At 44.1% G+C, this 12,881-nt stretch overlaps 1 protein-coding gene across 1 annotated transcript in view; it reads left to right on the top strand.

Moving 5' to 3' along the window:
* SNTG1 (syntrophin gamma 1) overlaps window positions 1-12,881 on the top strand; it is a 1,650,669-nt gene that overhangs the window by 1,218,789 nt on the left and 418,999 nt on the right. Inside the window, exon 14 of the mRNA XM_078686185.1 lies at window positions 3,430-3,582. Coding sequence (XP_078542311.1) covers window positions 3,430-3,582 — 153 coding nt within the window. The remainder of the gene's footprint in view (window positions 1-3,429; window positions 3,583-12,881) is intronic.

The raw sequence follows: 12,881 nt of genomic DNA, 5'->3' as shown, positions 1-12,881 counted from the left end.
CCATACAAATACTTGGACAATCAATCAATAACCCATATAGTTACTCATATAGCTACTGATCAACACATGCAGCAGTTTACAGAACAACAGACATAATGATGTACAAATTAAGACAGTTTAGTCACTAACCCATGCACTCAGTGAGACACATTTAATCACTCACTCATACAGTCAGTCACGCACCTAAATCCTTCATCCAGACACTTATACATCTACTCATTCTTCAATATGTAAAACATATTTAAACTTTACAGAAACACACAGTCAATGGATGATGTCATCAGTGATGTCATCAGTGATGTCATTTGAGATGTCATCAGTGATGTCACTGACCATGTCATGAATGATGTAATATGTGACATCATCAGCAGTGGATTGCGGGTGCGCGATATATAGTTAGTGCAACTAACTATATATGGAATTTCAATGGTTTTGTGTGAGTAAAATAAGGTTTTTTAAATGCTAATTCCTAACGATATATGGTCTATAACCTATGGTTTTTTCAGTGAATATATATATATATATGTATGTGTATTCAAGAAACTTTCCAAAAACAAAGTTCATCCACCTCAGCTCTGTTGTAGAAAGTTTCAAGGTTGTGTGTCCAGCGGGTCTGAGAAAAAAGGGGGTCTCCAAACATAAAATCCCCATGCATTTTCCATAGACTTCTAGCAAAAAATTCTCAATGGAATTACACCAAATTCGGCAGGAAACTAGATCTTTGTCCACAGATTGTTCTTCTTGTGATTTGGTGTAAATCCCTTCAGTAGTTTTTGAGAAATTTAGGATGAAAAATAAATTTATATTTTGACAGTTGGGCTCATGAGCCACCCGTAAGAGCACAAAATCAAAAATGGAACCCGGTGATTAGTTGAAAGTCCCTTTTTTACCATGAAAATCGACACTCGCTCCCGCAAGTCCCGCAAGGGAGATGACTGGCTGGCTGTTCTGTTAGAAATGAAATAGCCGCCATTACTGGTTAATGTGAAAAGTTAAAGGTGTTGTGGGAATTAGGTAACAAAGGTATTTAAGGGGGTAGCAGAAAGTATGCTGTCTCCCTATATTTAGAAAGGAAGTTTCTAAGGGATAACTACATTGAAGAAAATGAACGTATATTGTTTTAAAGTAATTTTTACAATCTTGCTGGACTTTTGTGGAATCATGAATAGTAAAAAGTAGTAGATGATTTCTCTATACACTGTATTAGTAGGAATGCTCATTGTGATCCTTGTTTTTAAAGTTGTGTGTAACAGATAAGTACTGTGATGAGTAAATAGTTAATTCTTGTTCTTAAAATTGTTTATGATCTCAAGAGAATCTCACAGGATCGTGAAAGGTAGGAAAGAGAAGGTGATGATTGAATACACTCTAATATGCACACTTGTTACTGTAGGAAGGAGTCTTACTGGAGATTGTGTTCATCGAAGTCTACAACTTATGCTCATTGGTTTGGGATGAGTTGTGAGTAGAGTTAAGGCTCATCACCATACACCTTCCTACATACACCCATTCTCTGAGAGAGAGGTCTGAAAGGAAATCCCAGTACCTCCCTACAGTCTACTATGTAGATCCATGAGTACAGAGAGAGGTTTCAGCAGAGCTGCCACTCCTTCCACACACTCTGCTACACACAGCTGTCATCTGAGAGAGATGTCTGAAAGGAGAGCCAAGTCCCTCTCTGCACCCTACCACACACACCTGTAATCAAAGAGAGCGGTCTGACAGGACAGGCCAGTCCCTCCCCACAGTCTGTTAGGCATACCTGCTATTTAAGAGAGGAGTTTAAAATGAAAGGTCAGTCCATCCACACACCCTACTATGTGCTATGGTGCATTAGGAGCATATGCGTTTTGTTAACACTTACACCCCTTAACTGGAAGCAAGCTGTACAAACGTATGTGACCAAAATAATATGGACGTTACTTGCCACTATGTAAACTGTAAAAACAACTAGCATACAGATTGGGTGATGTCATCATGCCATCAATTATGTAATTTCAGAAGTCATCAATGATGTCATACATTATTTCAACAAACATGTCATGAATCATGTCATATGTGAGGTCATAAGCAGTGCATGTTATAATTAGCATTGCTAACTGTAACTGGTGAAGTTCTGTGTTTTCTTTAGTTCCAAATATTAATGTTATCACTGATATGCACCTAACTATAACATTACTTTAACCTTTGCTTTTTTTGCGAATATATATATATATATATATATATTTTCTTCTATTTTTAAGTTAGATATATGTGAAGTTAAGTATAAAAAATCTATACAAACCTGTCTGCCAATATTTTGGCTACAATATTTGGTAGGACCAGTGTGTTAAATAGGCTGGCGCTGTCAGATACTGAGTACCTGGGCATCTATATTTTGAGAGACAAGTTTCTGCACTTCTAGCAGAGGTGTTGTACTTTTATTTGGCGAGTACCAGCACTAATCAGAAGCATGTAAGTACTCTGATGCAGGGTACCTGCACTTCTGTTTTTCCCTTTCAAGCACTGGTTATAATGATATTCCCTGCTCAATATTGAGGACCCACACTAAGCATCAAATGAGGTGGCCTGGTGGAGAAGCAAATGTGGTTGCCAAAAGAGAGGCACAAAAGCATTCCTTTCAATCTGAGTTTATATTGTAAATCAAGAATAAAGAGAAAGGCGTGCATATATCAGTTTATTATAAATTACTGTATTTAGATTATATTAGAAATATAATTTTAAAAGGCATTTTGATGAGATCAAAATGCTGTATTGCACTTTGTTTCTTTTTAAGTTCACAATGTGGAGAAGTGTGGCTCACTGGTTAGAGGAGGCAGACCCGGAAGCCGAGATCAGACCCGGGACCAGGGTTCAATTCCCGACGCGACAGGGTCTTGAGCCCAAAATGTCCACGGACTCGGTAATTCTCGCTTCGGTGCCTACTCAAATCACAGGTTTACACTCTGCAACTCTGGGCAATAGCTTGCTTAATCTCCACTACGCCCCCCCGCGGCGGGATGCCTGGCTTTCACCTTGGGGAACCCAGTAGGGGCTATCTCACAGGGAAAAACCAGGACGGGTTCCCAATGCAAAGCGCTTTGAGACCTGGCGGTGATATTGCGCTATATAAAAACCCATCCATCCATCCACTATTTGTGCTACTGCAAGTTAAGGTCTTTCAAATTATTTATCTCGAGATACTAAGTGAAAGATGCATTAAGTCCCAAAACTTATCCTCCATCTGGCTCGTACTTTTCTTTTCGTGTTCTAAATATCTCAAAGTTAACTCACTCAATTTGACATCAGCTTACCCTGTGTACTCATTGGATTGTGGTAAACAGATTTATAATATGTATTATGAATTTAATAGAATGCAAACTCTATTCAGATTTTGTGCCAAGTGTTAATTTGTATTTTTTGCGTTCTCTAACTTAACATTTTTATCAGGACAGTGACATATTGGACCGCCGGAAACACTGTTTTGGAATCCAGTCTGAATCGGGGGAAGACTTGTACTTTTCTGTGGAGCTGGAATGTGAACAATCACAATGGGAAAAGGCCTTCCATACAGCAATGTTCCTTGAAGTCGAACGAATACAGGTGAGGCACATATTGCAAACTAAATATACATTCAGAAAATCAAATGAGGGTTTTTGTAAATCTGGTCAATCATCAATGGACATCGACACGTGGCCTAGGCTAGATTATTGGCTTATCTCCCCCAATTTATCTAATTGGTAGAAATCTTCCCAGCTTCTCCCCAGAACATACTCCGATCATTCATCTGTGGTATTGCAATTTCGTGTTACTAGGCCTGGGGGCAGTGAGAGGCATTGGAGATTCCCTGGGCAGGCTTTGATGGATGATCTATATAAATCGGAACTTTGTGTGGCCATAGAGGACTATTTTGAGCTAAATACTAGATCAGTTAACTCCTGGGCCATACTTTGGGAGGCCTTTAATGCCTACATGCGAGGTGTTTGTATCTCTAAACATGGAGTGGTACTGAAGGACCTTAGAGCCATGATAGCCCGTATTGAGCAGCAGTTGGAGACGTTAGAGAGCAGATAGAGCGATCTGACCTGACCTGGCTTGGTCATCACCTGACCCTTCTGGCAGAATTCAGGGAGGCTGCCGAGCGGGAAACACACTTCATAAATAAATAAGCCATTGCCCGCCGTTACAGGGAAGGTGACAGACCAGGCCAAACACTGGCATGACTCCTAAGACCCCCGCTTTGGTGATCATGCATCACCAGAATTCGATCCTCTACAGGACTGATCCTCATGGGTACCCCAGAAATACAGGACACATTTTTATCATATTATTCTACATTATATATGTCTCAGGTGTCCAACAACGAGGCAGACCAGGAGGAATATTTAGCTGAGATGGCCAAGTGTTCAAGGCAGAGCCATTCTCCGCAGAGGAAATAATTAGCGTTATAGATGTTCTAAATGGCTCTACTGTCCCTGGCCTGGACGGCTTTACGGGTGACTTCTATAAGACCTATAAGGACTTACTGGCACCACACCTCCTTGAGGTTTATAATGAGGCCCTCGAGTGTAAGGAGTTGCCCCCACTCTATGAGAAGCAGTAATAATACTGCTTCCTAAACCTAGGAGAGACACGCTGGCCTACGGGTCATAAAGGCCACTTTCCCTCCTAAATCTTGACTATAAAATCTTACCTAAAATGATCATCTTAAGAATGACCTTGTTGCTGGACCAGATCATTTTCCCGGCACAATCGGGGTTTGTCCCCCACAGGTCGACCGCTCTGAACTTGAGGACATTGTTTGCTGTGATGCATAGAATCTTTTCGGAGGTTCCAGCCGCCGCCATCCTTCTTGACTCTGAAAAGGCCTTCGACTCCTTGGAGTGGCCTTTCTTCTTAGCAGTGATGAGAAAGTTGGGTATGCTAAAAGGTTTTATTGACCTTACGGCAGGGGCGTAACACAGGCCCCCGCAGCCCATGCGGTGCGGGGGCCCGAAGCTCCAGGGGGCCCCCTCGGCACTGCACTCTGTCCAGAGAGCTCCTAATTGAGCCCGGAGGGAGACCCTCTACATACCTTGCAGGGAGGCCCCCTCAATTTTCGTTACGCCAGTGCCTTACGGCATTGCTCTAAACTGCCATTACTGCTCGGCTTTTCTTAGTCGGCACTCTATCACATTTGTTTAATCTCAGCCATGGCACCAGGCAGGGACCAGGCAGGGATGCGTACTCTCCCCATTGCTTTTTATTGACTTGAAACATTTTCTGTTTAGATGTCACCTCTCGGTGTTATGTCCTGGTGCCCTTGCACTACAGATGTCTTACCTTATGTCATATTTCCTTCCTTGACTATCAGTCCTTACCCTCTCTGCTCTTCTCTCAGCTCGTCCTCCTGGAATATCACTGGTTGTATCAATGGAAGTTTTGTGTAAACCATAATTTGTTACACTACGCTCTATAAACCCGCTTGATTGATTGATTGATTGATTGATTGATTGATTGAAATGAAGATGAACTGTGTTTGAGTAAGCACATGTGTGAAAACCTGAATGTTAACAAAATGCCAGTGTATCACAGGAACAAGATTTTCAGTGACTGGTATTTATAGATATTTAAGAGAGGATCCTTCTTTCTAAGGAGTTAAACTTGCTACCTTTGGAACGATCTTGCTAAAGGACGCAAGCGGCAAACAAAGACAGTATATATGGTTGTTTGCTAAACCAATACTCCGTGTACCATATTCACTGTCTATTTTTTTCTTGGCTATGGTAGATCACTTGGGGTCCACTATACACATTGTACTTCTTCTTTTAAATTTTTTCCTACAATGTGCAATACATATTATTGTGATAACTGAAACCTTAAAATATATTGACCTTCTCTGTATTTAACAACAACAATTATTTTGATGTATTATTGAAAATTTTATAAAATTAGTTCCATGAGAATGACTATGCTTTTTGCAGTCAGGGCTGGACTGGGAACCAAAACCATCCCTGGAAATAATGTTCAGACAAGTCCTCCTTCTTCCCCTCATCTTGCTCGTCCATTCCCATTTATTATGGGAGCTGGAGAAAGTGGCAGAGGAGCCAGCAGCGGCCCCTTCAGTAACAAGCATTTGCAATGCAATCGGTCTCGCCTTTGGGACCTTATATGTATTTAGCTATGCAGCACATTAGCCTGGGTGCTGAAACATCTACTGTTCTTTAACATGGATGGAAAGTAAGCACCAAACTGCATGACACCTCAGGTATGGGAACACGTGGAGAGAAATATTGCCTTTCAGCAGAAAATGGTATCGTCCAAAGCTCTGTTCTTAATATAAAATAAGGGCCTTCGGTGGTCATATCACTGAAAATATAGGAGGATTTGGAAAAAATATTATTGTCTACAGGTGCTCATGGAAGACAATTTCAATGGACTGGAATCTAGAGAATGCTAAAAGTGATTCTGGTATTTTACTGACCTCTGCTGGTCGTTTTCTATCAAGCAAGTTAAATAGAAGCAATTGAACAAGCGGAAAGCAATTCTGGTATTTTACCGACCTCTACTGGTCATTTTCTATCAAGACAGTTAAATAGAGGCAGTTCAACAGAAAAAAGCCCCTAAGTGGAAGCAGACAAGTCCTAGGACTGATCTCCAGAGCCCACAAAGTACATACACAAAAGTATATACTAAAGAATATACAAGAGGTCTCGAATGCTTGACCTAAAAATGGCGCCAGCCACCGGGTAATGCCTTGATCGAATAAACAGGCAGTCCAGCCCTGCTTGCTTTCATATATGTTTTTATTTGAATATTTATCTATGTGGACCACTCCATTTACATACCTGCAAAATAATAAACAAGTGTAAACAAGTAGTGCAGTGAAATGTAAAGTTAGACTCTCATAGCATTAGTTGTATCCATTTCTTTTAGACAAGTCATTGGATTTCTATGTGCAGGGAGAACGTTAATTCACGTTGTTGGTGCATTACCAGAGATGGATTGACAGAGAGTTTTTGTGTGTAGCAAACTTTGCACTGTTTAAAATGAGCACCTTTTTGTTCATTACCTTTTTCCCTTTTTCTGGGGAATTTATTTTATGTGCTAGGGACAGTTATGGGCTTTTTAGGTAATATATAGAGTTACGTTTTTGTAACATTGCTCTATTATTAGCTCATTTAGTAATTTATGGAATGAGTGATATGTGGTCTGTCTATTTTTGATTTTGAAATTAGCTTTGCAGCTGAATTAAGGGCTGCTTTTAACAGCACAGAGATATATTCTGTGAATAGTGCATTTCTGTAGTCCTGTTTAGGTAGAAATGGGGTCTGGACTAAGGTCTGAAGGTCTAGAAGTGGACTTTGTACTTTAAGTCACATAAAGTACAAAGTTGCCATTAGAAACTTTTGGATCTGTAGCTTATGTGTCCCTGAATCTCAAGTTTGTCAACCAAAACAAACCGCATATATTTTGATTTGTGTTCAAGTGGATTTGAGTCAATGATCCGAATGAATTCAAGGGCGCTGTTGGTATTTGGTGTGACAGTGGGCACCCTGAACTAATCCAGACAAACCTTATGGTGATTTTAGTGGTCTTAGACAACCTTAGAAAGCTCTCTAAGTGGTAGATGTGGAGAGTAGGCTTCAGGTTTACTCCAAATGGACTGTAAAGCAGCTTATTTTACCAGAGCATAATCTTATTGCTATATATTAAGTGAAAAAGAACCACACAGTGTATTTATAAAAATGTGTATTTATTATAAGACACTCACTAACACATTCTAATATTGCCTGCCCAGAGATATGCACAATGCACACAATACTTTACAAATAAACAGGTAAGTAGCACTAATACACAGTGGTCGCCAGGGGGAGACCCAACCATATATTAAAATAGTGGTATGCGAACCATGACTGAAGTCAAGACTGTACCTACAAGACATAAAGGTGCTGGAGACCCAAAGAACCACCCGAGGTATGTAACCAGAAACCCCATGGAGGCATAGGCCTGGGCGTAGTTTGTGAAGTAGCGCAACGTGTAGCTACGCGAAGTGCACTTCACACTACGCGAAGTGCGCTACGCGAACTGCGTACTAGCCTGTTCGCACTGTGCAAGATGCCATTTTAAATGATTGCACAGCGCAGACACGCATCTGGCACTGTCCAATCATTGAGAACGGCATCTTGCACTGTGCGAGCTGTAGTTTTCTGCCGCTCGAGTAGATTTTTACTCGAGCGGCAGCTTTCTCAACATGGACTGGTAGTTTCTCATCGTGAGCGGTCGCGAGCATACAGCCCTCTCGGAATGAGAAACCTGACCTCCCCGCGCTGATAATCTCACCAGGATGTTACTTTTCGACGCTCGTGATCGGCAATTTGATGTTGCTGATCGCGAACGAGGAAAAAGTCTCGCCGGGATGTCATTTTGCTTGCTTGCAGTCACAAACTTGACGTTGAGGACCACGAGCAAGCAAAAAATTACCGCTGCACTGCGCTACGCGTGTTTGCACTGTGCTACGTGCAATTTGTGTAGTGCAAAGAAGTGGAAACTTCGCAAACTACGCGAGTGTAGCGTAGTACTTTGCCCAGGGTTACTGCAGAGTGGGAACACGACCACAGGCTTAATACAAGTCAATGGGTAAGTCTCAGAAGGACCCTTCCTAGTGGATCCTGGAGAAACCCAGTGGAAGACAGAAGGTTGGAGAGCCATCCTACTCATGGATACCCTAGGACCCAGGATACCTACAGCAGGGGAGCAGGGTGCATAGGTGTGCAATGGAGTCGGAAACCCCTGACAAATTCAATAGAAGACTTCAGGAAGATGCAGCTGCTGGAGAAGGTGAAAGTGTTTGGTGGAACCCAAAGGTGGATTTAACATGAGAAGTACCTGCAATCAGAGGGGACAGAGTCTATGCCACTCAGGAGTGACCAGGAGGCACGGAAGATGAATGCCCACCGATATCAGGTGTTGCAGGACAGCTGATGGTGACCTTGGAGCTGCAGCTGTGCGGACCTGGCAATGCTGTCGAAGACCAGGAGCTGTTCATGAGCTGTCCCATGTTGGACGTTGAAGAATTGAGGGATCAGTGTCCATCGGGAGGGCCAACAATCCTTGGCAGCTGCAACCAATGTGGAAAGTGAAAAAGGTGCAGTGTCGGGACCAGCAAGGTCCAGGTGACTCACCACAAGCAGGGGAGTCAAAGTAGGCCTGAGCAATCAGGGGCTCCAACTGAATTCAAAGAGGACCCTCAAGAGGACCCACAAGCCAGAGGCACTGGAATCGCAAGAGGACCTTGAGCAGCTCACCAAAGATGTAGCCCCACGGTGCAAGTGATGTGGTGAGGACGAGGAGCTTGGTCACAGGCAATGCTTGAAGTTGAGGTTAAGTGGGAGCCCAAAGGTTTTGGAGGAATGAGGCCAACAGGCCTTTGCAGTGGCAAGTCGACGCAGTGCACAGGAGATTGGTTCCTGCAACTCCCACAAGGTATACCGGGCTCAAACTTGGTGAGAGGAAAGGGCAGGCTTCAAGGGATGTGAAGTACCAGTGCATGTAATGCTGAGCCTTTCGGAGTCACAGACGTTGCAGCAGACTTGCAGGACGACGAGACCAGGAGCAGTAGGAGTCTTACCAGTTGCAGTCTTGGGGCCCAGAGCAAGGTCCAGAAGTCCAGAGTGCCCAGACGGTCGAAGAAGTGGTGTCTTGATATGAATCTTGTCCCATGACGAATCTTGGGATCCACCTACAGGTAAGCCCTTAAGTACACTAAGGAATGGGTTGGGAGGATTCAGATTTCCCTCCCAGAGGAGGGATCGGACAGTGGGGAGGATACTCCCATGTCCTTTATCCAGTTTAACGCCAGAGCCAACAGCTCCCTGAGCTGGTTTCAACTGGACTATGCGAACAGGGCACCAATTGTGCCTCTCCAACAGACTGAGCGGTGCTGAAAAGCACTCCCACCCGGCCCCAATACACTAAACCCCATCTGGGGGGTGGTCACACCTCCCTGTGACAGGATACCTATGTTCTGCCTTTCCCTGCCTGAGCTTGGCTCAGCAGCAGGAGGGCAGAATTGTGTCTCTGGTCGGCAGCAGCTATGCTGGTAGCGGGAGCACAGAGGGTCTCCCGGAGGAGCTTTCCACTGCATGGATTTTAGCGTCCAGATGGACAGTGACATATGTGTGAAACCAACCAGCTAGCTGATACGTTGGTCGAACTCAACTTTACACAATGCGTCATGCCCCCCACACATGCTGCCGGCAACACACTCAATCTCATTTTTACTAATGATCCCAACCTGATGGTAGAGGCTCCCCTACCACTAACGTGGTCTGACCATTTATTGATACCTTTCAACTTTAAACCTGCACATTGCAGTACTAGACCTCAGCACTGACATGAGAGAAGGAGAAACTGGAGTAAAGTCACTAGAGATAGCATGACATCAACACTCCTTACAGTCCCCCTTCAGTTATCAGGTAATCCTGATGAAGATACAGCAAGTTTTAATAGGTGGGTGGACAATGCTCTAGATGTAGTTGCCCCCCTTTGACTAGTTGTCTCCTCTAGGAAGAGACTATCTGCCCCCTGATTTTCCTCAGAACTTTGAGCCAAGAAAAGTTTAGATGCAGCCCCACAGTGCAAGTGATGTGGTGAGGACGAGGATCTTGGTCACAGGCACTGCTTGAAGTTGAGGTTCAGTGGGGGCCCAAAGGTTTTGGAGGAATGAGGCCAACAGGCCTTTGCAGTGGCAAGTCGACGCAGTGCACAGGAGATTGGTTTCTGCAACTCCCACGAGGTATTCTGGCCTCAAACTTGGTGAGAGGACAGGGCAGGCTTCAAGGGATGTGAAGAACCAGTGCATGTAATGTTGAGCCTTTCGGAGTCACAGACGTTGCAGCAGACTTGCAGGACGACGAGACCAGGAGCAGTAGGAGTCTTACCAGCTGCAGTCTCGGGGCCCAGAGCAAGGTCTAGAAGTCCAGAGTGCCCAGACGGTCGAAGAAGTGGTGTCTTGATATGAATCTAGTCCCATGACGAATCTTGGGACCCACCTACAGGTAAGCCCTTAAGTACCCTAAGGAAAGGGTTGGGACAATTCAGATTTCCCTCCCAGAGGAGGGATCGGACAGTGGTGAGGATACTCCCATGTCCTTTATCCAGTTTCACGCCAGAGCCAACAGCTCCCTGAGCTGGTTTCAACTGGACTATGCGAACAGGGCACCAAATGTGCCTCTCCAGCAGACTGAGTGGTGCTGGAAAGCACTCCCACACGGCCCCAATACACTAAACTACATCAGGGGGGTGGTCACACCTCCCTGTGACAGGATACCTATGTTCTGCCTTCCCCTGCCTGACCTTGGCTCACCAGCAGGAGGGCAGAATTGTGTCTCTGGTCGGTAGCAGCTATGCTGGTAGCGGAAGCAGAGAGGGTCTCCCGGTGGAGCTTTCCACTGCATGGACTTTAGCGTCCAGATGGACAGTGACATATGTGTGAAACCAACCAGCTAGCTGATACGTTGGTCAGACTCAACTTTACACAATGCGTCATGCCCCCCACACATGCTGCCGCACACACTCAATCTCATTTTTACTAATGAGCCCAACCTGATGGTAGAGGCTCCCCTACCACTAACATGGTCTGATCATTTATTTATTGATACCTTTCAACTTTAAACCTGCACACCGCATTACTAGACCTCTGCACTGACCTGAGAGAAGGAGAAACTGGAGTAAAGTCACTAGAGATAGCATGACATCAGCACTCCTTACAGTCCCATTTAAGTTATCAGGTAATCCTGATGAAGATACAGCAAGTTTTAATAGTTGGGTGGACAATGCTCTAGATGTAGTTGCCCCCCTTTGACTAGTCATCTCCTCTAGGAAGAGACTATCTACCCCCTGATTTTCCTCAGAACTTTGAGCCGAGAAAAGTTTATGTATACAATTGGAGCACACTTGGAGACAATCATATGACCCCGAAGCCAAACTCTCCTACAGAAAGGCCCTTAAAAACTTCCATAAACTTAAGCAAAGTACCATGCGGGACTACTTCACTCGTAAGATTAAATCAGATGAAAATTCAGCAAAAACTTTATTTAAAATTGCTCAATGCTTCACTAAACCAGCAGCTCTTGACAGCACTGTGATTCCCTCACCTTTGTGCTGGGTTGTCGAACTTTTTCCAGGACAAAATTCTCTCTATCTACGCTCTTTTCCCATCCAATTTGACTCTGCCCGAATATAACACCACTCCAGACACTTCGGAGCCTTTGACCAAATTCCGCCCTCTTTTCTCTTGAGGCTTCCTTAAAGAAACTATTAGAACGTAAATCTGGTTCACCGGGTGATCCCTGCCCACCCCAGCTGTTTTAATGCCCCCCTGAACCAAATTTGGAATTCTTCTTTGAATTCAGGCATTTTTTCTGCAGCATGGAAACAAGCTTTCCTACTGCCCATACTCAAGAAACTGGATGCCACCCTGCAGAGTATAAAAACTTCGGGCCCATCTCGCTTCTACCTGCTCCAGCAAAAATCCTTGAACATAGAGTTCGGAGTCAACAATCATGATTCTTAGACTCCAACAATTGATTCCATGACTCCCAATGCGGCTTTAGAGCAGGCTATAGCACGGAGACTGCACTCTTGGAAGTGTCAGAGAGTGTCCGTGAGACTATTGACCAGGGCAATGCAGCAATGCTTGTGCTGCTGGATCTGTCTGCACTGTGGCCCATTCAATTCCCCTGGAGAGATTAAAACAACTGGGAATTCAGGGTACGGCCCTTGCCTGGATCCGGTCCTTCCCAGAGAAACGGACACAACAAGTTTTTCTATGTCACTTCGTCTCTTTCCAGAAACCTTTGTTTGTGGAGTTCCCCAGGGATCAGCATTGACTCATCTCTTTTTCAATGTAGCTCTCCCTA

The sequence above is a fragment of the Lissotriton helveticus genome, chromosome 4_1, assembly GCF_964261635.1.
Source record: "Lissotriton helveticus chromosome 4_1, aLisHel1.1, whole genome shotgun sequence".
NCBI classification, from domain to species: Eukaryota; Metazoa; Chordata; class Amphibia; order Caudata; family Salamandridae; genus Lissotriton; species Lissotriton helveticus.
This window is presented reverse-complemented; position numbering and strand designations above follow the sequence as displayed.